The sequence below is a fragment of the Octodon degus genome, unplaced genomic scaffold (genome assembly GCF_000260255.1).
Source record: "Octodon degus isolate 3935 unplaced genomic scaffold, OctDeg1.0 scaffold00033, whole genome shotgun sequence".
Lineage (NCBI taxonomy): Eukaryota > Metazoa > Chordata > Mammalia > Rodentia > Octodontidae > Octodon > Octodon degus.
Window position 1 is genome coordinate 5,331,350 of NW_004524609.1, and position 25,091 is coordinate 5,356,440.

The 25,091-nt window shown below is 55.5% G+C and overlaps 2 protein-coding genes across 2 annotated transcripts in view; both read right to left on the bottom strand.

Moving 5' to 3' along the window:
• The window catches only part of Cacng1 (calcium voltage-gated channel auxiliary subunit gamma 1), an 11,177-nt gene extending 8,240 nt beyond the window's left edge, over window positions 1–2,937 (bottom strand). Inside the window, exon 1 of the mRNA XM_004630036.2 lies at window positions 2,562–2,937. Coding sequence (XP_004630093.1) covers window positions 2,562–2,796 — 235 coding nt within the window. The 5' untranslated portion in view covers window positions 2,797–2,937. The remainder of the gene's footprint in view (window positions 1–2,561) is intronic.
• Window positions 2,938–14,775: 11,838 nt separating this feature from the next.
• Cacng4 (calcium voltage-gated channel auxiliary subunit gamma 4) overlaps window positions 14,776–25,091 on the bottom strand; it is a 59,806-nt gene continuing 49,490 nt past the window's right edge. The window contains exons 2-4 of the mRNA XM_004630037.2: window positions 24,245–24,328; window positions 18,325–18,465; window positions 14,776–17,321 (exon numbers count right to left, since the gene is read on the bottom strand). Of these exons, the coding sequence (XP_004630094.1) occupies window positions 16,783–17,321; window positions 18,325–18,465; window positions 24,245–24,328 (764 nt within the window). The 3' untranslated portion in view covers window positions 14,776–16,782. The remainder of the gene's footprint in view (window positions 17,322–18,324; window positions 18,466–24,244; window positions 24,329–25,091) is intronic.

Sequence of the window (25,091 nt, forward strand, 5' to 3'; positions counted from 1 at the left end):
TTTTTTTTTTTTTTTGAAGGCCACTTAGAGATATCACATCCAGCTTTTTGGTTGGCCTGTCATTTCCCCCAGCTGTTGTCTCCAACAGCCATGATGTTAGCCAGTTAACTCTAATTGTTTTAAAATAAATGTCCCTTGGGAGGCTGTTTGCGCTGGATAAGCTCAGAGATAGGTCAATTAAAGACAGCTTTACAAGGGAGGACTTCCAGAGAATGACCAGATAGGTCAGATAATGACGCTGCCCTGGGGACAGGGCTTTGAGAGAGATCCAAACCCATTTTGTCCTCAGAGTGGCTACCTGGTGCCTGGTCTTTACTGATTGCAGGATGTCAGTTTGCAAACGTAAGGGGGAGCTAGAGAAGGGGAAAGGGAATTCAGCCGAGCTAAAACACCAGAAGCTCCTTGTCTGTCCTGAGAGTTTCCGCCTTTTTTCTTTTTCTAAAATAAGTGCTTACTGGGTGGCTAGACTTTGGTTAATTTCCAGGTTTGTGAAAATGTGAACTCTGACAATTTTCCCTCCACCACCCTCATTGCTTTTGTGGAGCAGAACATGTTTTTGAGGGTTCTGACAATTGTTCTGACGTCACCCAAGGTTAACAGACATAAAACAGCAGCATTTGCTGCGCAGTGCTATGTCGCGTGCCATTGCGGTCATCGTTGTTAATATTACATGAGAGAACAAGTATGAACCCTCTTCCTGCCTCCAGAGAAGAGTGGTCCCGGGAAAGCTGGAAGGGTGGAGAGAAAGGAAAAAGATATCCGTTTGCAGGGCTGGGGAGATAGCTCAGCCGTCTAAGCGCCTCCCTGGCAAGTGCAAGGACCCAGGTTCTATCCCTGGCATGGTGGTGCACACCTATAATCCCAGTGCTTGGGAGGCTGAGACAGGAGGATCACTAACAGTCCCAGCTGCATAGTGAGGCCTTGTAACAACAACAGCAACAGCAACAACAACAACAACAACAACAACAACAACAACAACAAGATATCCATTGGCAGAGAAAACAGACAGGAAAAGGCAGAAACATGCTTTGGAAGGTAGTGCTCCGTGTCGCAAGCATGAGAACTGTGATTCATGGCTGGACTAGGGGAGAAGGCCAGGATGTGGGCTGACCCCAGGGCCGAGCAGCGCCTAGAGGCCAAGCAGAGCCCACTGGTCCCCCTGGCCTGGCCTCTTGCCTGTCTCTTTCCTGCGTGGTCTCTGTTCACTGGTCTCCTCATCTGCTCTGACTTTAAAAGGAAGAAGTCTTCAAGGACAGGTGTACAGGACCATAATGTCCATCCTGTGGTCCCCAGAGAAGCTGTTCCTTCTGCCCTGTCCCTCCTGCCCTGCCCAGGGCGTTGGTTGCATCTGTTTATAAGTGTGTAGCAGTGGCCAGGGGTGAGGGCACCAGGGCTATGTGATACCCTGCAAGCACAGGCCCGCGCCTGTCAAAGGTATCCCAGGACTTGGTGTTTCCAAGACAGCTGGGTATTTACGAGTCTCTGTGTACCCATCAGGGATGAGTGGGTCTGGGGTACCCTGGAGCAAGCAGTGAGGAGGAAGGAAAAAGAGGAGTGGAAAGTGGGGCTCGGGGTCTTAGTCCTACGTGCAGACTGCAAGACCTTTGGGGACTCAGCATTGATGCTCTTGAAGGGTGGATTTCAAGGAGTAGCTGGTCTGATACTAGAAAGAAACACTTCTGAACATCAGGAGGGAAGTCACAGAGACGCTGGCCCACTGCCTCCTGGAGACATGTGCGCACGCCCTGCAGGGGCTCTCATGCGCTAAGTCTAAGTCCCATATTTTACGGCAGAGGAAGCAGAGGCTGAGGTGAACCTGATCGTCCTGGAACAGCCAGGAGGGCTGCAGGGGCTGGTGTCCAGAGCCAGCCTCGCGCAGCATGCATCCCGAGGGCTCATGCCCGGGGACACAGCGCGTCACGCTCACGTAGGCATCCCTGGCAAGGAGCTTGCCTGCAAATTGGCTGCATCACATGCACGGTAGCAAATCCAGGATGAACCTGAAAGCCAGGAATTCTAAGGCGAGCTGCGCAGCTCTGGGAAGTCCGAGCTACACTGAAGGACAGCAGAGCTTACAACGAGGCAGGTGGCTTGTCATGGCCATGTCCTGCCTCGCAGATGTGTGCCCGGAAGGGCCCTGTGCCTGGCCAAGCTCCGTGGCCACTGGCTTACCACGCTTAGTGGGGAGATGAAGCACCGCTTTCATTTTGCTTGGGACCCTGCTAAGCCTGTAGCAGCCCCGTGTACCGTCCACGGGTTCCTCCAGCCTGAGGACACAGAGTCAGCCAGCCAGTCTCCTCAGGGACAGAATGGAGCTGGTGCACCAACCAGAGATCACTCCTGGGCCAGAAGGGAAGTGTCCAGGCCCTGGGCTAGGCCCGGCCCAGCTGGAGACCCCAGCGCCAGCCCGCATGGCTCTGAGCTTCCTCCCCTTGCAGGAAGGGCTGGGCGGCTGCTCCTTTCAGGGGCCAAGAAGCCTGCCTTCTCTCCCCTGGGCAGCTTGTCTGGGGTGAAAGAAAGGGCAAGAGACAGGCCTGAGGGGCGGGAAGTGGGAACGTTACCCCCAGACAGGATGAGGTGTCCGCAGCTCCTATCCCCGCTGGTGCCCACTGCGACGCGCGTGATGCAAATCCTCCAGAGGCCGAAATGGGCCGCCTCGCAGGTCGTGTTGTGCTGCTCCATGTGGGGGCTCAGCACGGCCCAGTGGTCGGTCACCACGGCCACCATGGCCAGCGTCATGCCCACCAGGATGCAAAAGAGGGTCACCCGAACCTTCAGGGTTTTCGTCTGGGACATGGTGGTCACTGAGGTCTGTGTGCTCTGGGCAGGGGAGAGCAGTGTCTGCCGGGATAGGTGGCTGTCCGGTCGGCGCGGTGGCAGCGGCTTGGGAGTGGGGGTGGGAGCTAAGTTTAGTGTCTGGATGGGCCAGAGAGACTGGATGGGGCTGAGCAGCTGCTGAGGAAGGCTTCTATTAATGCTCATCAGGCGGGCGTCGCCCGAGACGGCTTCTGCTCAGGTTTCAGGGCTTTCCAGGGTGGGGCAGGGAGAGAGGCTGTGACAGTGGACGCAGGCTTCTGCTGGGTGGAGGTGGAAGGGCCTAGGGAAGCCCACTAGGGAGCCCTGGGCGGCCTCGAGTCTGCACCCCGAGGGCCTGGGTGTCCCAGGAACCTTCCGAGGGGCATCACGGGGATCCCGCCTGGCTCCCGCGTCATAGTGACCTCTCAGCTGCTCCCAGGCTCAGCCCTTCCAACCCTGACCCCACCCCAAGAAGCTTAGTTTATTTGCAGCTCATTTCCCATCCCTACTATTAGGTCCTGAAGGCCCGCTTCGTTTGGGGCTAGTGTGTCTTGAACACCTTCCTGACATTTGCAAGTGAGAGTTCTGCAGGACTGGACAACAGGTTGTTTCATAGCCATCTGCAGTGTTGCCTCTGAGAAAAACAAACTTCCCAGTTAGGCTTTCACCCAGGAAAGAAGTATTTCCTAACCATGTAGGCGATGTGCAGGTCACAGGTATCTGTGCAGGAAGAGGAGATCATGTGGGGGTGGGGCCTGCTGGGGGCCTACTGGCCACACCCTCCAGCCTGCACCCTGAGGTCCACTCCTAATCCCCCCACCCAGTTCTTACTCTGTCTTCTGTCTGAAGTCTGCAGGGGGCCCTTTCTTGGAATCTGAGAGGTTGTTGACACATGGCTAGGGATAGCTCTTTGTGCTGGGCAGGACCTGGAGCCCAAAATCTCAGGTTGATTTGGGTGACAAGAAGCCTCTTGCCATGAGAAGAGAGGCACTCAGGCATCCAACCCCGGAATCGCAGAGGGCGAATGCTGGTGCTAACTGTGAACACGGCTCTATTTTTTTCCCCAGTGCTGGATTGAACCCCAGGCTTTCACGCTGAACTATATCCATGCCTCTCTCTCGGTGAAGAATTTGAGACAGGGCCTCAGTCACTACTGCAGCCCAGGCTGGGCTCAGACTTTCCTCATCCTGCCTCCACCCCCTGAGTGCTGGGCTTGCAGGTGCGTCAGGCTTCACACTACTCCACATGTGAGTGCATTTCACTGACGATACGGAGGCTCGGAGACACGCCCAGCGTCACACTGCAAGGCAGCGATGGGGCTGGCTGCCGCGGGCCGGAGCCCAAACACTGGTGAGAGCTGGGAGAAGCCTCCAACCGCTGTTACGAGCCAGGGGGAATCCACAGCACAAAGTGACAGTGTGGTAAGCCAGGGCTGGCCAGGGGGGAGGCACCAACGCTGGGCCCGGGTTCATGCTGCTCCTCCTCAACTTTCATTTTTATGGAATCAGCCTTTCCCACCAGTTCATAATCTCCAAACCTCTTTCAAAACGTTCTTCATCGCTCCTATCCTTCCTCCCTGCACTGCATCCTGTGTTCCAGAGGGTGGTGGCTGATCCATCTTGGTGATTGTCGGCTGACCCACAGATCCTGCTCAGCTCAGACAGTGACTGTCTCTGAGAGGGCGAGTCTTCTCCCCTGAGGAACTCTGGGTGCTGGGAGGTGGTACAGGCTCTGAACCCCTTGTACTGCCTGTGTAGACTCAGTTTTTTTTTTTGTTTTTTGTTTTTTTTTTTTTTTACATTTATTTATTGTGTGTGTGTGTGTGTGGGCAGCTCAGCCCACTAGGGGGCGGGCTGGCTGGCATGTGGTGCTGGGGGATCGAACTGTGGTCCCTGTGCTTTGCCAAGCTTATTCTAAGAAGGTGCTTTAGACCACTGAGCCATCTCTCCAGCCCCCTAGACTCAGTTTTGAAACCAGGAAGCTGGGACTCTTGAGAGAGCTGGGCAACCCCGAGCAGACCTACTGTGTGTCAGGCAGACCTACTGTGTGCCAGGAACACTAGCAAAGTTGCAGCTGGGGAGTCAGAAGATTCTGCTATTGTAAAACACCTCATCTTGAAAGAAGCCCTTTTTTTATCCTTGCAGGTAAATGGGGGTCATTTGAAGAAATGGTGTGGGGGGCACCCTGTGCTCACTGGTGGTGTCTCTGGAGGTCTTGGAAAATGCCTTGAGTGGGGAGGGCATGTGGGCTCGCTCAGTAGTGGTCACTGTGGGCTGACAGAGAGGCTGGGTCTCCCTCACCGAGGGCAGCCACATAGCGGCCAGCAGCGTTCTCCTGCAGCAGGGGCTAGGTCCCTGCCAAATCCTCCGGCCCAGGCCCACCGTGAGCAGGAGCCTTAATGTCTCATGGCCGCTTCCTTTTGAAGTCCTTTTGGAGGCCACGTGGCTTGGCTGGCAACGCCACTACTGCAGGTCTGCTTCCTAAGCCTCCTCACGTGGACCTTTTCTGCTCACCGGGCTGCAGCCAGGCTGCGGCTTTGCATGGCCAGGGCCTTGCTGGGCCGGGAGGGAGGCAGCGGCCAGGCTCACGAGCACTCTGGCGGTTGGCAGCCCCAGTCGGGGGGTGTCTGGGAGTCAGCAGGAGTGGGCAGAGTTCCAGGGAGGGAGCCAGGGGCGCCCGCAGGCCCCAGAGCCACTCTAAGCTGCCCTTCCTGTCTGTCACATGAGGGCCCAGGGGTGAGGATTAGCAACGAAGCCACCCGGTCTCTCTCAGCCATGAGAGGACACACTGGGAAGGTTGCTGTCTGCAAGCCCGGGAAGGGAGATGCCCCCACGCTTGGACTCGCAGCCTCCACCTTGGCGAGAGAAGACCGCGCCACCCAGCCTGGTGTCCTGCTGTAGCAGCCCAAGCAGGCAGCCGGTGCAGGATGACGGGGACTACTGCAGGCGATGAGCTCTGCCCAGGGAACGTTAAGTTTCTTGGAGGCAATGGTCCTGAGACTGTGACATACACTTCCAAGGCCTACCCTCAGGGGCTATGCAGGCTCCAAGCCCAAGCTAGAAACTCCATCTTCATAAATGCTGTGTGTGTGTGTGTGTGTGTGTGTGTGTGTGTTACTGGAGATAGAACTCAGGGCTTTTGGGCTCAGCTCTATCTTCAGCCTTCTTTATTTTTTATTTATTTATTTATTTATTTTTATTTATTTATTTATTTTGGTGGAACCGGGGATTGAACTCAGACCACTCAGACCCTTGCACTTGCTCGGGAAGTGCTTATTCCACTGAGCCATCTCCCCGAGCCCTTTTTATTTTTTAAATTTGGAAATAGTATCTTACCAAGTTATTGTTATGGCTTGTGTCTAGATGTCCCCGAAAGCCTCACGCAGCCATGGGGCAGGGCTGCTAGAGGGTTTTTTAAAAAATCTTTTTTTTTTTTTTTTTTTTTGGACTAATTGTCGTGTGTGTGTGTGTGTGCGTGTGCGTGTGCGTGTGTCTGGCTCAGCCCACCCTCGGGGCAGGGCTGGCACAGCATGTGGTGCAGGGGATTGAATGGTGCTCCCTGTGCTTTGCCTACGTTTACCTAAGCAGGCACTTTAGACCACTGAGCTATCTCACCAGCCCCTTTAAATGTATTTTGTACATGGTCTACAGGGTCTCACTACACAGATCAGACTCGTAGTGATTCTGTTTTCAGCCTCCCAAGTGCTGGGATTACAGGTGCGCGCCACCACGCCCAGTCTCCATCGCCATCTCAGTGCACCCCGGGGCGGAGCCGGCACGGCAGGTAGGGTCTGTGTTGATTCAGGGTCACACGCCAGGCTGATGGGTGTGAGCACCACGCCAGCCCTGGGGCAGGCAGCCTGAATGCACTTAAGAGAGGGAGGCTGGCTCTCACTGCTCCTCCCTTTTGCTCTTGCTGTTTTGCTGTTTTCTGCCTCCATGAACTGCTGCCCTCAGCCCTGTGCCACCTTGTCTTCGAGCCAACCGAGCATGGACTGACACCTCCACACACTGTGAGCTAAATCAGGTATTTTGTCCCAGCATGAGAGCGAAGTGGACAGTTGCCTAGGCAAGACGTGAACTGGCAGTCCTCCTGCCTCAGCCTCCTAAGTGCTGGCATGGATATTTATTGAATGACTGTTGAGTGAGCAAAAGGATGAACAGAGAAGTAAAGAAGAGGCTAGAAGCCCAAATGCTTCATTCTCCCGTATGAGCCAAAGAACATTTCCACATGGTTTAAGGTCAGGGGAACCCAAGAAGTGGGCACAGGCCGACCTGGGGGATGTTTTAGGAGGGTGTGGCCCTCTGCTGTGTGGTCAGATTCAGAAGGAAGCTGCCTCCCGAGGTCCCACACGTCCACAGACAATCTGCAAGGTGAGAACAACAAATCAGTTTTCATTTGTCCTAAGAAACCGTTCTTGCTGGGCGTGGCGGCGCACGCCTGTAATCCCACCACTTGGGAGGCTGAGGTAGGCGGCTCATTGTGAGTTGGAAGCCAGCGTGGCTACAAGACCGATCTGGACTACATAAGGAGACCCTATCTCAGAAACAAAGAAACAAACGAAGAACTGCTCTTTTTCCAAGAAGGACTAGAGTGGAATGAAGGAAGAAGACAGCACTTCCGGGAGGTGGACTTTATTCTGAAGCCCGGACCAGGGACAAATAAACACTCTTCGTAATGAGCTGATCTGATTTTGAGCTCAGGCTTAATTAGGCTGAGGAACGGCCTGGACTGTTCAATCTGCAGTTGACCTTTTTTCTCTTTCTTTTTTTGTGGTACCGGGGATCAAACTCTGGACCTTGCATTTTGCCAGGCAGGTGTTTATGCCACTGAGCTATCTCCCCAGCCCCAGACTATTTAATCTTAAGATTTATTTTTTCTTTTAAAGCAGGCTCCCACTCTCCCAGGTTCCCCTAGTCCAGGCTCCCGATGCTGCTTCATCTAGTGTCTGTTGGGCCTTCAGCGCTCAGTTTGATCTTGGGAGCCTGTGTGTCGCTGTGCCTTGCTGGACACTCTTCCTGGACACCCTTCCCAGAACTCCCAGGGAGGCAGGCAGCTGGGGAGTGGCTGTGGGCTGATGAAAGCTCAGGTGCTTGGCTCAGCAAATGCCTGGCCTCAGGGAGGTTTGGGGTGGGCCGCTTCCCCAGGAGGCCCTCATCCTGCTCACCCCAGCCCACGCCTCTGCCTCAGCCCCCCTCCATCCCCAGTAGGGGATGCAGTGATGGGGTAGGTCAGGAGCGAGCTCAGGGATAAAATGGAGAAAGAGTAGAGCTAGGGCAGAGGGCCGCACCGGTGTGGAGGTGTGGGAGGGAGGGGTCTGGAATGTTTGTAAGTGGCTAGGTCTGGCTGGGTACAGGAAGAGGTAAGAAAAGGGAGGGGGGGCCTGAGGAGCAGGCAGGGCCTGGGCCTTCCAAGGCTCCACAGGCCATGCAGAAGAGTGGGAACGGCTGACAGGCCTAGGCAGGGTGCCCAGGCAGGGTGGCCTGTGTCTGCAGCGGCCTGGCCCAGCAGTGAAGGAGGTGCTTGAAGGTGATGAGGCTGGAATAACAAGAGGCCATTAGTTTCCAAGGCCTGGACCAAGGAAGGCTTGGGGGGAGGCAAACAACAAGGGGCCGATTTGGGGGAGCACAGGTGGCTTGTCCACGGGGACCTGGTGGGCTGGATACTAAATATGGACAGGAAGAGTGGGGGCTGCCGATGTGGAGACCTCGGTGGGTGATGCTGCTGCTGACAAAGATGAACCACGTTAGGGAGAAAAGCTCAGCTTGGGGGATGGGCTTAGGTTCAGACTCTGTAACCCTTTGAGGTAGCTGCACAAAGAGGGGCAGGTGGGGTTCAAGTTAACCATTTCCTGATGGAGTCACATGAGTGGCACATAGCTCTTGAGTTGGCAGGAACTGATACCCATGGCCACACCTAGGAGCCTTAGGGGTTAGCCGAGGAGCTCCAGGCAAGAAAACACTGTGACCACGGAGGAGGGGAGAGCAGATCTGGGGAGACAAGCACAACCTGTTCCCACAAACACCAAGAGAGTAGGTGGAGGTGGGGGAAGGGCTGGAGTAGAAATCGGACTTAGAGGTCGTTAGCCTCTAATGGGTCCTCCGAATAGAAGAAAGAGGCTGCTCCAGTGTTGGATAGGCAAGGAGGAGGAGAGGCACTAACCATGGCCCCTGGGGTTCTGTAGCCCGAGGTTTAGCAAAGTCCAAGAGGGATTGAGAAAGAGAAGCCAGGGAAATAGAGGAAAGCAGGAGGGGAGTAAGAAAGGAGGACACCTCCTGAAAGCAAGAGCCCCCAGGAAGATCAGCTGCTATGGAGGTGGAGGCAGAGGGGTCCATCAGTAGGTATAAAGTAAGGCCAGTGCCGCAGGTGAGGAGCAGACGTAGCCCCGCATGCTTGTGAGCTGCTTTGCTTAGGCACCAAGGAGGGGGATGCAGCAGGAAGCAAGAAGGTGATGCCACTGGAGGAAGGCTTACTTGCGTTGGGATCTGAACATATCATATGCTTGAGCAAGATTCTAGAAGGAGTGATGGGAACAATCGGACGGTAGAGGGAAGGGGCTGGGATCAGGCAGGAAGAAGCAGCTTCCTCTTGCACAGGGATGGTGAGGACCAGCAAAGCTGGGTCATGGAGCCAGATTGTGTAGGTGGGGATGAGGGGCTGAGTGTCACCTTCTAAAAGCTTCTGTTTTCTTGCTGACCCAGGAGCGGGTGTCGACTTCTGAGAGTAAGAAGGTAGGAATTGGAGGATGCAGTGGCAGGGAAAGCCACATGGTTCTGGGAGGACTGGGATGACAGCCGGGAGGGACACTGAGAGTGGCTTCTGGGCGGCAGCGTACCGTTGGGCCTACACACATGCCTGGGCACTGTTAATTTTCTATTCCGGTTGCAGCAAATGGCTAGCAATCCTAGTGGCTTACAAGGTACAAATTTATTATCTCATGCTTTGGGGGTTCGGATGCCTCAGCAGATGTCAGCCCCCCATGCTCCTTGTGAAGGCTGCAGGGCAGAGTCCTTCCCTGGCCTTTTCACCTTCTGGAGGCTGCCCTCAGCACACAGTACCTTCCAGCTCCAAAACCAGCAGCACTGTCACTCTGACCTCCACTCCCACCGTCACATTTCTGACTTTCCTGCCTACCTCTCTCTCTGCTTTACAAGGACCTTTGTAGTTGCACTGTGTCTGCCTGGACAACCCGGAATAATCTCCTATCTCAAAATAATTAATTTTAAATGATTTATAAGTACCCAAATTTTTTTTTTTTTGGAGACAGAGTATCACTGTGTCATTCAGGCTGGCCTTGAGTAGACTGCATAGCCCAAGGGGACCTCGAATTTATGGTAATCCTCCTGCTTCAGCCTGCCAAATGCTGGAATTACAGGTGTGTACCATCAGCCCAGCCAAAAATTCTTAATTTAGTCATATCCTCAAAGTAACTAATGGTCAGCTTGGAGCATCCCACTGAACTGAACCAACATGGTTCTGGGTGTGGAAGGCCCACCTGAGGGTTGTTGCCAGCAGCATAAAAGAATTGGAGGAGGAGCTCAGGTCCTTGCTGTCACTGAGGACAGCTGTAGTAGTTCTCTTCAGGGGAGCTCTGGTTCTTACCTTGAATGTCACTGCCTGGGTCCAGTGCAGATTCTTGGTCCCACTGCGCAGATTTTCTAGCATCCACCACTGGCCTTTGGGGCTGCCCAGTGCAGATGTTTGATACAGACTTTCATGAGACAGGCTTTGGGCCGTCTCTGGGCTCCTGCAGGGCACTGCATGGGATCCAGTCTCCCAGCTGGATTCCTGGGGTCTCTAGTGTGTGGACAGATATCCCACATTCTTTTGCATTCTCTTGGGGTGAGTATTAGAACATAATCCTATATATTATGTGTCCTGGATTAAACCTGTCCCCTTGTAACCCCTGACTACAGCCAAGGTTGATGTGATTTTACATAATGTAGCAGGACTTGGGACAAAGAAGAGGCACCAACAGCGGCATCTTTGGCAAGCATGAAGGAGTGGCCAAGAAGAAGGTGGGGGGTGGCACTGTGGGAAGCTTGTAGGATGCTTTGCTCTGGCCTTCAGAGGAGGCTTCTGCCCTGAAGGTGGGGAAGGAGTGGGGGGAGCTGTCAGTACCGCCCCCTGCTTCCCTGTCCTGTGAGCTTAAGTCCAAGTACCTGAGTTCGTGACTGTCTCCTACAAGACTTCTACTTCTGAGACTGTGCCAACAGTTTTGTCAGAAGCCACAAGCTTAGGAAGTTCTCCCTTGGGCTTTTGGTGCAGCCTTCCAGAGGATGCAAGGTCCACCAGCCTTCCTTCCCCTGTCAGCCAGGAACCCTGGATCTGTGACTGGGAGAAATAAATGAGAGTCATCCGGAGAAGGAACTGGCAACAGGAGGATTCACAGGTCTGGCTCTCAGAGCATCACCTCCAACAAGGGCTGCTCTAGAACAGTCCATCATGGGAAACTCCTTGAGGGCTGTCAACACTTTGGAACATTCACTCTGACGCCAGTCACATTGCTGGGGTAAATGTTTCCTTGTTGGAGGAGCTGGGACCTGACTTCCCTCAGCCGCCCTTCCCACAGCTTCTGGGTGTGGGTGGAGGCCCCCGGGAAGCAGCACATTCCTGTGTTGAGTTGGACCAGGATTCTGGGCTGTTGGGCTCTGTCAGCATCCTGTCCCTGAGCCCAGGGACAAAGGCTTTGAGAAGTGTCTCTGCCCTTCAGCCCTGATGGGCCGGTTTTGTTTCCTTCCTCAGCTTCCAAAATTCTATTTCGGAAACTGGTGGCTCAGAGGTGTAGAGGAAAAGGGCAGAAGTCTGAACACATGGAAGGGAAGAGGACACCAGGAATGAGCCAAGGCGTTTTCCCAGTGGGCCCACAGCCTAGATGCAGGCACCACAGCCCTGCCGTGGCTGTGCTCTCTGACCTCCCCCTTCATGGCTTCTCTCTGCTGAATCAGGCTGGCTTGGGCTCTTGGCCTCAGCATTACTGGTGCTGGGGACAGATGCTTCTGTAGGGGTGTGGTGGGGGCCGACCTGGGCTTTGTAAGGTTTTTAGCAGCTCCTCGGCCTCTACCAGTCTTCAAGTTATGGCAAGTAAAATGTCTCCAGACACCGGTGACTGTTCCTTGAGCTAATCGTATCTCCCTTTCCATGGTTGCTATGGAAATTCCCCCAAAAGTGCCTTCTTCCTTTTATCCTTCCTTCCTTCCATGCCCTCCTCTCCCACCATGTGCATTCCCCTTGGGCTGGGTCCTCCTTCTGTGGTGAGCAGGCACACTTCCACAGCAGGTATCTCCGATGAAAGAGGCCCGCCAGTCTTGCTGGTCACAATGTCCAGTGATGCTGTGCTCTTTTGTCAAGGATGCACTCCCAACCAGGGAAGGACCTACTTCACAGCAGGGCATCTGGAGTAGAGACAGGACCAGACAATAGGTTGGAGCTGAAGGATGCATGGAAAGACACCCACCAAGGACTGAGGCTGACCAGTACTTCTGCAAACTATTTTTGTCCTCCTGGCTGGACTACATTTCCCATCTTCCCTGTTCTTAGATGTGGTCACATGATTATATTCTGGTCAATGGTACGTGCACTGAAGGTGAAGTGACACCATTCTGGTCCATTAAAATCTCCCTCTAAAACCTCTGCCCAAAAGAGCGTTTATTCTCCTTGTTCTTATCTGCCCACTAGGTTATCCATGGCCAGGGCAACTTCCACACTTCCACAGCAGGTATCTCTGAATCTTCATGGCCATAGAGAGCAGGGATTGCCTCTCTGCTGCCAGGTGGATTTCATGAATGAAAAATGAACTTCTGGGGCTGAGGAAATAGCTCAGTAGAAAAGTGCTTGCCTGGCAAGCACAAGGGCCTGAGTTCAATCCCTGGTTCCGCAAAAAAAAAAAAAAAAAAAAAAGAAAAGAAAAAAAAAGAAAAGAAAATTGAACTTCTAATGTAATAAGCCATTACATACTTGTGGTCCTAGAGTTAGCCTAAGACAGAAGGTAAAATGGGGCCAAAGAACTAAAGGTAGTTCGACTCGTATTTTCTTTGGGAACTGGGACATTGATTTCTGTGTGGGTTCTGGCAGGCCTAACTCTGAAAGATACAGAGTCAAGAGTTTTTAGCTGAAGCACACGTGAGGTGGTGGCCAGTCACGAAATGCAGACTGGACGGGAGTCTGCTCGGGAAGGTCGGGAGGCTTCTGCTGAGCCAGTTTCTTCAGGGCTAAGAATAAACAGAGGGCAGACGTTCTGGTGCAAGGAGGCGTGTCCAGGCAGCTCCGGCTCCAGGCTGGCCATGCGATCAGCCCCAGCAAGGCCAGGACCTGCTGGGGGGACCGACGCGGTCTGAGCTCTCTGGCCCCAGGACCTGGGGGCTCAGTATATCTGGGGCATTCATTTCCTAACTGTCCTTTGTAGGCAGGAAGAGAGAGGCTTTAGTCAGAGCAGAAAGTTCAAGGAGCAGAGAGGATGCTGTGGGCACAAGGGGGTGTAGGGACACCTAGGTGTCACCGCTGGCTCCTCACTCACCCGGGGACCAGGGTGCAAGGCCTGGGTGGGAACAAAGTTCTCAAAGGTGGCACATGAAGCCTGTAGCTCATTCACAGGAAGACTCACAGCCACCAGCCTCAAGGGGGAGGTGGGCTTGGACTAAGGGTCCCTTGACTGCAGCACGGGCAGTGCTGTGGCACAGGGGCTCGGCCATCCCTCCCTCCTTGCTCTGGCTTGTGTCTGGATGTCCCCCAAAGCCTCATTCTGTCAGAGGCGGCTGCATGGAGAGTGTGTGGGGCTGGGATCGACTCATGGTGCAATGCTAGGATCAAGGGCGCTGGGATTGGGGGTGTGAGTGCTGCCCGCTCTAAGTAGTCTGAGTAAAATATAAGGGCCAGAGAGGGCCAGGGCTGTCCCTTGCTGGCCTTTGCTATCTTCTTTGTGCAATGAACCGTTTCTCCTCTGATGCCACCTGCCTTGGAGCCAGCCAACTAGACTGAAACTTCTATGAACCATAAGCCAGATAAACTTCTCCTCCTCTAACTTTGGGTGTCAGGTACTTTGTCTCAGCAACGAGAGAAAAGTGATCAGCATAGACCTCAGGCCTGAGGAGGAGGCCAATGTCCAGTCAGGGCCACCCCGGCCATTGACCGCAGGTCAAGTGCTGCCTAGGTCAAGGCGGCCACTCTGACCCCTCAACACCCCTTACCTCACGTCTCTCCCTGTGCCAGGGGACAGCAGTGGCCAGGTGCTCTGCCTGGGACTAGGTGGCTTAGTCCCGTGACAGCAGAAGGAAGCCCATCTGGCTTTTCATCCAAGCCACAGCTCATGTTTTGGTGTTTGGGCTCCTCTCCTTCTTCACCAAAGAATTTTTGGGAAAAGAGGCCCATCAGTGGCCTTTCTGAGGTACGTGGCATCTCTGGACTTCTTTTGGTGGTTCTTGCTCACAGGTTCTGAGCTCAGCATGGCTTGCCCTGCTGCCTGGGTGGGACCACAGCACACAAGGTGGTGGCCCATCACCTGGGAAAATGCACCCCGCTGGCACCACCCAGAAGTCTAAGAGCAGCCAGGATCCTGGGTGGGGGGCAGCCAGTGACCCGGACTGAGAAACCAGCCGTGGCCAGATGCTATCTGTCCCCAACCCTCAGCCTCCGGCTTCTCTTGGAGGGTCTGGTGGGGTGCAAAGTAGTCACAAAGAGACTCAAGCAGCGTTCAGCCCTCACCTCCCTACATCAAGAGGAGAACATTTTAAAAATGTTTTTATTTAATTAAAAAAAAGAAAAGACAGAACTAACAACCCCAAACCAATAGTGGGTACAGGTGCTTAAGGGGCGAAACACACAGTGGGAGGGCAGGGCGGGTGGAGGGGGGTAGGGCTCAGGCCACACCTCTCCCCAGGCAGCCAGGTCTGGGCCTGGCCGGGGCACCGAGCAGGCCTGGCTGGAGGACAGGCCAGCACGATCAGCGTCCGGAGAAGGCCGGCCGGCCGTGGACGCAAGGCCGTGGAGGCTGCAGCGGCCGAGGCTGGCCGCCCCTGCTCTCTGTCCCACTCGGCTGCCTTTTCCCTTTCTTGCTGCTCTTCTTGGACCCCAGAGCGGGGCCCTGCGTTCTCCGCCTGGGACAGGGCAAGAGGTGGGCTTCATTGGAGCTCAGCTTTCTTGATGGAACCACAGAGACTGCTAGGGCAGCGGTGGAGGTGGCTTGTGTGGCAGCTGCAGCCGGGCTGCCTCGCCTTGGGAAGAGAGAGAAGACAAGCCCCGGGGCCTGGCGGGACGCTGGTTCTTTCTCCAGCCTGGTAAGACGATGGGGTGGTGGCGCAGGTGTGGAGGGGGCCGGGTGGTGTGGACGGGCCACACGCCGATGCCGTGGCGCTCGCTGTCACGCGTGCTCAGACACACCACCATCCAGCGTCGACCCCACCGGGAGGAAAGGGCTCCGAGCAAGCACGAAGGGGCCCTGGACGCCTCGCCTCTCAGCTCACCGGCACACAGGGGCGCTTGGCGGGGATGCGACGTGAGAGGTCCCCTCCTGCGTGGGGAAGGCGGGCGGGCAGGACGGAGGTCAGCCGCACGGGCTGGGGCCGCCCAGGGCTCCACGAGCAGGTGGCTGAGGTAAAGATTTGCTCGTTGCGTTTAAGTGCCACACCTACCGGGGTCACAGAGGACTGTTCAGGACGGGCTAAGAAGTCTCAAAAAGTAAGAAACAATTTCTCCTTAGAAAGCACGTGTTTTATAGAAAAGAGGGTAAGTTCCATGTTTCAGAGAGTTCCTCAGAACCGGGACACACTTTCACGTTCTCTGCTTGCTTCAGAAGAAGGGAAAAATGGCTGGAAAAACTGCAAAACATAGTGCCTGCTTGCTTGGCTCTGAACAATGCGTTGAGGTCCTCTCTCCTAGGGATGAAGAAAAGCCCAGCGTGGCCTATTCGGTCAGACTTCTTCTTCTGTGTCCTTGCTGGTGGTGACAGACTAAATCACAATGACAGGACTTGGTCACGTTGCTGCTACTTTTTAAGACAAGGAAATGAGTACAACTCGCTTCCCTGGTGTTGATTTGATGGCCACCTCGGAAAAGGCTGCCTCTTCTGTTTTGGTGTTGGTTGCCGTTTTCCCTGGGGTCCCCTTCCTTGCACAGAGGTTCAGGCTTCTGTTGCCAGATGCCAGCTGGGGGCGTGGGAGTCTGCCTCCACCTTCCCCTGGGTTCCCACCAGGGCCAGGACTGCTCTTCAGGCCATTGGGGACAGACACACCAAGGCACACCGCTCCCTTCCCTCTCACGGTGGACTCCTCCAGACCTTCTGGTTCATTGTGTTCTACCCATTCTGAGTAAGGCAGAAGCTTCCAGAAGCAGACAGGAAAGCCATCATCAGCCCTAGCCTCCCCGCAGTGCCTCCACGGGCCTCAGTCTCCTCAAGTGGAGGGAAGCCAGCCCCAGGATAGCACAAGGCCGAAGCACCATTTGGCTGCAGAGCGTCTCTTCAGGATGACAATTCCTTGCCAACTGTCCCCTGCCAGGGTGCCAGAGCAGTGGAAAGGGGAAAGGAGGGGGTGAGGTTCAACATCCTCATTTCCAGCTCTAAGATGCGGGAACTTCTGGTTCAAAAGCAGCTGACAATGTCAGAGCCCCTCGTGCCCAGAGAGCCCTTTGGTGGCCGGCATCCAGCAGGGAGCCAAGGGCCTAAAATCCCATTCTTCTGGCACGACTTCTTTCCAGCAAGAGGTAATGGCTCAATTTAGTTCCCCGTGTAGCCTCAGGAAAGCTCCCGGGCTTCCTGGAGATTTTGGAAACCTTTGTTGGGGGAACAAAGTCAGCCTTCCACTTCTCAGGCAGCCCAGGTTCCCATCTCCAGGCCTCCTTCACCCTCAGCCGGCCCATGGTGCCACGTGCAGACAGGGAGGGCTGCATCTGGCTTCAGTGCATTGTCCGTCTGCCGTCAGGACCACATGCCCTCCTGTGGGACACGGACAGTGCTGCCGGAGGGGAGGCCAGTGCCAAGAGGAAGCAGGCAGCTCACACGGGGGTCGTCCGCCGGTTCAGCATGCTCACATGGAAGCCTTCCTTCAGGTCAGGCTGGAAGAAGTCGTGCACCTGCAAGAAGCCGGCCTCCTGGTCGGGGCTGTAGCTGGCGGCTGTGGTCACCTTGAGGGGCTCTCTGGAGAGTGTGTACATGGACAGCTCCCCCATGGGGATGGCCCCCGTGATCTTCAGGCCCACGGGGGACGCGTCCCTGGATGGCGAGGCCTCGGTGGACCTTGAGCTAGACCTGGAGCGCCGTCGCCGGTACCTGTAGCTCGGCATCCTGGCATAAGGAGAAGAGGAGGAGGCCTTAAGGAACTCCCGTTTGGTCTTAAACCTCAACTCTTTATTTTTCTCAATGTAAATGTTCACAGCCAGGACGCCCACTGTCTCCGCCACGATAAAGGACAGGGCCCCGAAGTAGAAAGACCAGCCGTAGTTGTAATGGTTCTTCTTGTCTTCATCTCGCTTGTCGCTGGGGTCGCCTGTGTTGCTGGAAATGTAGACGATGATGCCTATGATGTTGCTGAGCCCTGGAGAGGGAGCAAGTAGGGGGGAGGGGAAGGAGAGAGGCAGGGGTTAGACCCGCAGCCGGAACAACAGGAGGGGGACCGGAGGCTGGAGGCGGGCCTCTGGCCCTGCCCTCCTAGCTGCGCCTTTCTTGACTTTGGTAACAAATTTTTCTTCTAGGTGTCGTTGTACCTCGGCATCTCCAGGACCCCCTCGCACATGCCAACCTCTGCAGGTGCTGTAGACCTCTCTAAGAAGAGGTGTGGTGTTCACCCAGGCCCTGGAGACATCCTCCTGTAACTTCTAACACCCACTTTGGTGTCAGCACCAGGCGGAGAGCAACACCAATTCTTGTACTCCGAGGCCACGCATATCCATCCTGGGCCCTCACCCTGTCTCTACTGGGCAAGTTCCTTCAGGTCTCGGCTCCCCGGGAACCTCCTTGACCCCTACTCAGCCGGGCCCCCGTTACAAGCCCACAAAGCACCCAGCGGGGCTTTGGTCACACTCTGTACACCTATTATTTTTAATTAATTAATTAATTAATTAATTTGTGTGTGTGTGTGTGTGTTTGTGGCCAGCTCAGCCCACCAGGGGGCAGGGCTGGCTGGCATGTGGTGCTGGGGGATTGAACCGTGGTCGCTTTGCTTTGCTAAGCTTGTTCTAAGTAGGTGCTTTAGACCACTGAGCCATCTCACCAGCCCCACCTATTATTTTTAAATGAGGTAAAATTCATATAATATAAAACTAACCCCTTGGAAGCGTACAACTTAGTGGCGTTTAGTACAATAATAACGTGGGCACCCAGCTTCTCTGTTTAGTCCCAAGACACTGTCATCCCAAAAGGAAAACTTGTCAAGCAGAAGAACCCCAGGCTTGTACACCTGGACTTTTAAAGTTCACCATGCATGGCAATTGTGGTTTGGCTTCCCACTAGGATGCAGGCACCGGGTCAGTGGAGACCATGTGTATGTGTGCTTCTGGGTGTTCAGCTCCTTGGTGGGGGTACTGGGGTGGGTGGCTCACCTGCAGCTACAAAGAGGATGCCGGCACTGAGCACGATGTTGTTCTTGCGGCTGTAGATCCTCCCAGCACCGATGCAGAGCCCTCCGAGCAGCAGGAGGATGGTGCTGAGGATGGGGAAGACGCTGGAAGCTCGCACGATACCTGCACCAGGGAAGGGACAGAGCAGAGAGGGCAGTGAGAACGGCTGTCCTTGCTGACCATGGCCATGACCATTTCCTGGGAGCTCCACAGCTCTAGGGCTTCCCCAGGGGATGGAGATGTCCATTAGGATGTGGACCACAGGGCTAAGGCCAGGCAGGCTGAGCTAGCTGGACTGGCGGCAAGTGATGGCCCCAGGCCTGTGGTTTACACTCTGAGACACCAAGTGGCTCAGGGTCACATCTGCCCACATCTTGTACAGCCTTTCCTGGAGGATGGTTCACACTTCTGCCCCCTGGGAGGGAGCAGAGTCCCTCAGTGGCCCTGGGAGGTTACAGTAACAGCCATGGGCTGCGGCAGCTTCATGTAGCTCTTCTCAACCCACCAAGGCTGAGGCCTCTCCAGGACACAGTCTCTGCCGCCCTGGGAGCCTGGGAAGCAGCATTCGAGGTCAGTGCTGTAGACCTCTCTAAGAAGAGGTGTGGTGTTCACCCAGGCCCTGGAGACATCCTCCTGTAACTTCTAACACCCACTTTGGTGTCAGCACCAGGCGGAGAGCAACACCAATTCTTGTACTCCGAGGCCACGCATATCCATCCTGGGCCCTCACCCTGTCTCTACTGGGCAAGTTCCTTCAGGTCTCCGGCACAGGAGAAGCTACGGCATGTTGACCCTGCTCTGTGACCTGCTGGCACTGGCTTCGGATGAGCCACTTTCCAAAATGCCACTTGTCCCATGGCTCGTGGTATAGGCTCTCCCTTTAATCTGTGGAGGCCTGGTCAGAAACCGCAGAGAGTCGTGAACCCTATACACTGTGGTACCTCAGTTTACACACTTAGTTTGTTCTATGGTTTGGGGGAACATGGCCGCATTTGTGTTTGGGTGGGCAAGATGGCAGTGGTGGTGTCTGACCCTGACATGGAGACTGTGAACAGAGCAAAATTTTGTTGAGTGCTTTTGTTTGCAAACCAAACTGTTGGCAAACAGCAGGGTTCATGAGCTGAGGCATTACTTTATACCATGTGTTTTTGTTTATGTACATATCTGTGATAAAGTTTGCAAGTTAGGTGCAGTAAGAGATTGCCAACAATCAATAATAGAACAATTACACAAATATAGTGTAAATAAAATTACTTAAAATGTGTAAGCCCAGCACTTGGGAGACAGAGGGAGGAAGATTGCCATGAATTGGAGGCCAGCTTGGGCTACATAGAGAGCTCAAGGCCAGCCTGAATTACAAAGCAAGACCTAGCCTCAAGGTCCTGAGTTCAATTCTCAGTACAAAAAAAAAAAAAAAAAAAAAAAAATCCCCACCACCAACCAATAAAACACATGAAGTGTTTATCTCTGGACCCTTCCCCACAAGTCCTACGAGGTGAATAACCAAATTCAGGGCCACTGAGCTTCAGTGCCAGTCCTTTTTACATTGGGAGACGGAGTCTCGCTGGGCTGCCCAGGCTTGGTTCAAAGTTGCCGTTGTCAGTTACCTCCCAGAGTGCTGGTGTGCACTACCATGCCCGGATACTGTTTTATATTTCTGAACTGCAGTTGGCTAAAACCTCATAAAATGAAACTGGGGAGGGGTGGAGGGCTGTCATCCCAGTGTCCCATAGTTGGTTTGGGGCACGGAAGGTCTGCGTGGGGCCTGGCCATCACATGCTGCCTAGGTGATATCCCTAACATGCCTCAGTTCCACCACCATCGTTATCCTGGGAGCAGATGAAGACGTGGAAGCTCACCACATGCACAAGGTCACAGGGGCAGCAGGTGGGCACAGGGAGAAGCGTGGGGACTGGGGCATCCAACTGATTCATTCCCTTTTTCTGCCACTGACCAGCAGGGGACCTGGGCAGACAGCTTCAGGCTCCACTGGAACCCATTCTGTCACAGCCAGGAAATGGTAACGATACCAACCTCTAAGGGTGGGCACCTCCCTATATAGGAGGGCTTTATGCCCACGAGCTGTGGATGTCATCTCACTGGAGAAAAGATCTTTGCAGGTATGATTAGGGATCTCAAGATGAGCATGCTGGATGAATCGGGTGGGTCCCTAAGTTCAATGACAAGTGTCCTAAGAAAGGACACAGCTCTTAACCGGAGAGGACACACACAGAGGCAAAGATGGAGGCAGAGAGTAATGATGTGGCCAGGAAGTGCCAGTGCCACCAAGAAAAGAGCCATCCTGGAGCCAGCAGCGGGGGCTGGGTCCTCCTGACTCGGTTTGGACCTCTGGGCGCCATAATGTGAGAGGATCGATTTCTATTGCTTTATGCCACATAAGTTTGTGATCATTCGCTACAGCACGCCTGGGAAATGAACGCTCCCTCAGAGAGTTATGGGAGAGTGCACAGAGCACACAGTAGGGCTTGAGGGGCAGGACTAGAGGAGCCTGTAGCTCAGCCTTCCCCATGCCTGCCTGACTCCATAGAAATCGGGCCTCGGGGGCCTTGGTGAGCCCAGTAGGGGACAGTGAGTCATGGGGTACAGGCAGAGGCCCCGCCTGGGCCAGCTGACTGGCTCGGGCCTCGGAGCTTCTGAAGGCTGCGTTTGTCTCTGCTCTGCACGCCCACCCGGGTATGCCCTCTTCACAGATGGGGGATTGTCTGAGGCACTAAATGAAGCTCTTCTGTGCGGCGCTACCTCCTCCCCGAGTCCTCTCCTGTCTTCTCGCAGGCGCAGCCGCTGGACTTCCGATGTGCTTCTGCAATGTGTTTCTGAGCTGCGCTGGCTAGAGGTGGGCCGGGACCTTCCCCTGCATGCTGGACTGCAGGCAGGTCAGAGCAGCGGGGAGAAGGGAGTCTGGTGGCTGTGAGGTTACCTGAGGCCCAGGCCTGGCTCAGAGCCTTCCATCCACCCCCCAGGGGAGGCATGCCAGCCACACAGACTTGGTCTGGACATGCAGGTGGCAGCCGGCGTTGGATGGGCCCTGGTGCAGGTCGAGGGTCTGGAGCATCACATGGCTGAGGCGTGGGGAAGAGTGGAGTCCAGCCCACTTTTGGTTGGCCAGACCAAACCCCGGTGACGGTATGCCTGAAGGGAGGGTGGACACCACCTTCCAATACCTGCTGGTGCACCAGCACTCTAGCTCAGCACTGAACTGACCCACTTAACTGGGAATGCAGGACCTGGAAGGTGGCGCCAGGCTCAGGGCAACAAGAGTAGGAAAACTCGGAGCCAGCAGGGGGCACAGGAAAGCCAGCAGACAGGGCGTGGGCAAGCAACTTGGTCAAATCCTGGGCTGATTGATCCAGGCACCACATGCCGCACAGACCCTGCTCCTGGGTGTGTTGTACTGGCCCCTGAGACCCAGCATGGTGGTGCACGCCTGTAATCCTTGAGCTGGGGAGGCTGAAAACAGAAGGATCACTACTAGTCCGAGCTGTGTAGTGAGACCCTATACCAAATACACTAAAGAGAAATTAAAAAAAAAAAAAAAATCCTGAGCTGAGGATGTATATATACCAGCGTGGACACTGCAAGAGTTCAGGGGCCTTCAGGAGCTCAGCGACAATGACATAACTTAGGACGCAAGCCTGGCTTCTCTGGAAGGCTTCAGAATGCATGGCTCAGGGGTAGGTTTCTCCCTGAATTGTCCAAGACAAAATGTGAGCCTGTGGATTTGAATCTGTGGGTGCTCCCCACCCAGATAGCTGAGCAGCCTCTATAACAGGACACCAGTAGGGACCCCTGCCACAGAATTCTTTCCGCAGCCCTGCTCACCACCAGCATGACAGAATTCTGTCTTCTTTGCTATTGTACCTGTGGGGCCCAATACAGTGCCCGGCACACAGTAGGTCCACGAAGATGATCCCTCACATTCCACAACTATCAGCACCCAGTGAGATTTTTCTCCTGTACGTCTTCATGTTCTAGAGATCAGCAGTGTTGATGTTCTACAGACCCTAGAAGGCTGGACACTCGGGACAGAGTGACCCGGGGATGCAGGCCAGGTAGGGACTGTGACCTTGAGCTGTTTCAGGGGGCTGCCCGCTGGCTCTGCCCCCAAGCTCACCTGCTCTCTGAAGGGAAAGGCTGATCAGAAACAAAAGCTCAGCTTCCAGGCCAAATATCTCTGCCTCTGTGGAAAGACACCTCCCTGCTGGGAAGGCAGCTCAGCCTCCTGCTCCCCACGTCCACCTCCTGCTAGAGACCAAAGGCCAGCAGCTACCACCCTGTCTCCCGTGCGTGTCCCTGGGCTTGTGAATGGGTGTGGCTGTGTCCCCAGGCCTCCCTCACGGTTGGAGGAGTTCAAGCAGCCCTAGTGTAGGACTGCCACTGGATGGGCCCCTTCCTCGTGTGCCCCTGCAGACCCTCACTGAACCCTTCCCCACCCTGCCCTCAGGAAGCTGCTGTGGACAGAAGCATCAGGGTTCCAGTCGGGCTTTTGGAGGAGGGTGTCACTCCCAGAGTTACTGCCCTAGTTTCCTTCCCCCAGCAGGGGGATGAAGAGGCTGCATCTCTTCCCAAGGGTCTCAGATCCTGCTGCACAGCCGGTCCCCTGGGTGCTGAGGAACCTAAGGATGTCCTTCACACCACCACCTACGCAGGTGACACTCCCCAGGTTGTGCAGCGCGCACCCTCCACAGCTATCTGTAGCAGCCCTCTGCGATTCCAGCGGCCTAGGTCAGGTGGCGCCCTGAGGAAGCAGGGTCAGGGGACCGGAGGCAGGGGAGGAGGAGACGCGGGGCGCAGCGCTCTGGCCCAATGAGCTCAGCTTCCGGGTTTGGCTGGGGCAGCCTGACATGGCCTGGGCACCATGTGAACGACACGCTATTCTGTTTCGCCAGATGACTCAGAAGCCAAATGCTTTCTCTTAGAAAAAAGAAAAGGTCTGTATGCAGGCGCAGAGCAAGCTGCTCCCTCTGAGGCCGCGGGTATCGATTGTCTGCGAACGACGACGCTGGCCCCAGCCCCGGGGTGCCGTGCTGAGCAACTCTGTCTCTTGACTCACGCGGAAGGTGACAACACAGACATGCTGCTGGCTTTCCGCCCGGGCCCTCCGGGGCTGCACTCCTCGCCCCTCCCCAGGGAGGCCCCCAGAGCTCCAGGGGTAGCGGGTGGATTTCAGATGTGGGGCTAGGCTCGTTCTCGGGGCTTCAGCGCGTGCTGCGAGGGTGTCCGCATTCCAGGCTGGGCGCAGCACAGCAGCAGCCGTGGGGCCTGGGGCCGGGGCCTGAGGCGGGGCCTGGGGGAGGGGCGGGGCCTGGGGCGGGGCCTGGGGCGGGGCCTGAGGCGGGGCCTTGGGCGGCCCGCAGGCGCAAGCGCTGGGTCCCAGGTGCAAAGGCGCCTCGAGGCTGTTCTGTCCCCGCCCCCTGCACCAAGCACCCATGAAGCCCATGCTGGTTGCAAAGGAATTCGGTTTTTCAAGAACAGAATCCTGGGGTGTGTACAGGGCAGGTGTGCCAGCCTCACCCCGGCAGGGCACAGTATGCACGGGGAGACCTTCCCCTCTGGGAAGGGGCCTTTAGCAAAGGCTGTTTTATATCTCCTCGCCCCAGCACTGGGTCCAGCCAATCCACTCTTGAAGCTGGCCTAAGTCTGCCAGCCTGCCCAGGCCTTGGGCTCCCTAGAGCCTAGACCTCATTCAGACATCCAATGGTCAGGGTTGTGTTGTGTAAAACTTTGCTCTCAGAATTCAGTTTCTGAAAGGAGAGGGCGCGCCCTCAGCTCGCAAAGCCGAGCAGCATGGCTGCGCCCTGTCACACCCTCCTTTTCCCGCCTCCTCCAGCGGCCCCCTTGCCACCCACTCCCGCCACCTGCACAAGGGACTCTCAGTACTCACGAAGGAGGTACTCTGAGCTGTCGTGGTCGTAATCATTGTCCTCTGGGAAGTGATTGATCCGGAAGCAGTGCCCTTTGTAGATCCCTGGAGGGGAGGAGAGGAAAAGAACACTGTAAACATTCTCATTCCACAAACAGCGACTGCGTGTGTAATACTGCGAAGGCCTTCCGCACGAGAGAAGGCAGGCTGCTCCGGCAGTGCCGGCCTGCGGACACCAGGCACACACCGAAAACACGCATGGTGGGAATGAGGTTGGTCCCTGACTCTTTCCTTTACACCCTACAGCCAATGTGGATCTGACCTGACTGCCAGCTGTCATGCCCCTTCCCTGTGGTCCTCGCCTCCCCCAGAGTGGCCTAGCAGCTTGGAAGCAGAAGGAGCTGGGCCCACTGCTGACACCCCCGAAGTCCCCAAGCCCTCGTGGGTCCTGATGGATACAGCTGGCCCTCCTGACACTCCTTGGCGACAGTGCCAGTTGCGACTTCAGCGCACCACCCCCGTTTGCGCAAAAGCACGGGAGCTGTCAATCATCGGAAGCCCTCACTGCTCCCACACTCGGCAGAGCTGTCACGGCGGCAGAGCCGGCTGCCGCAGGTGTGCACAGCCGCGCCAGGGGAGGCTTGCCTGGGATGCAGCAGGCTCCAGCGTGGGCCGTGCCACATGCCTCCAGCAGCACGCTGGATGTCTCTACCTTGCGACCTCCAGAGGACCCCACCTAGCACCCCCAGTAGCTCCATGCATTGCGGGAGACCGAGCGCATGAGGGCCTGCTCTTCCGCACTCCGCAGACCTGTCCGGCAGGGCTTCCTCTAGAGCAGAAGCCCTGCTTGCAATTTTTATCTCAAGTA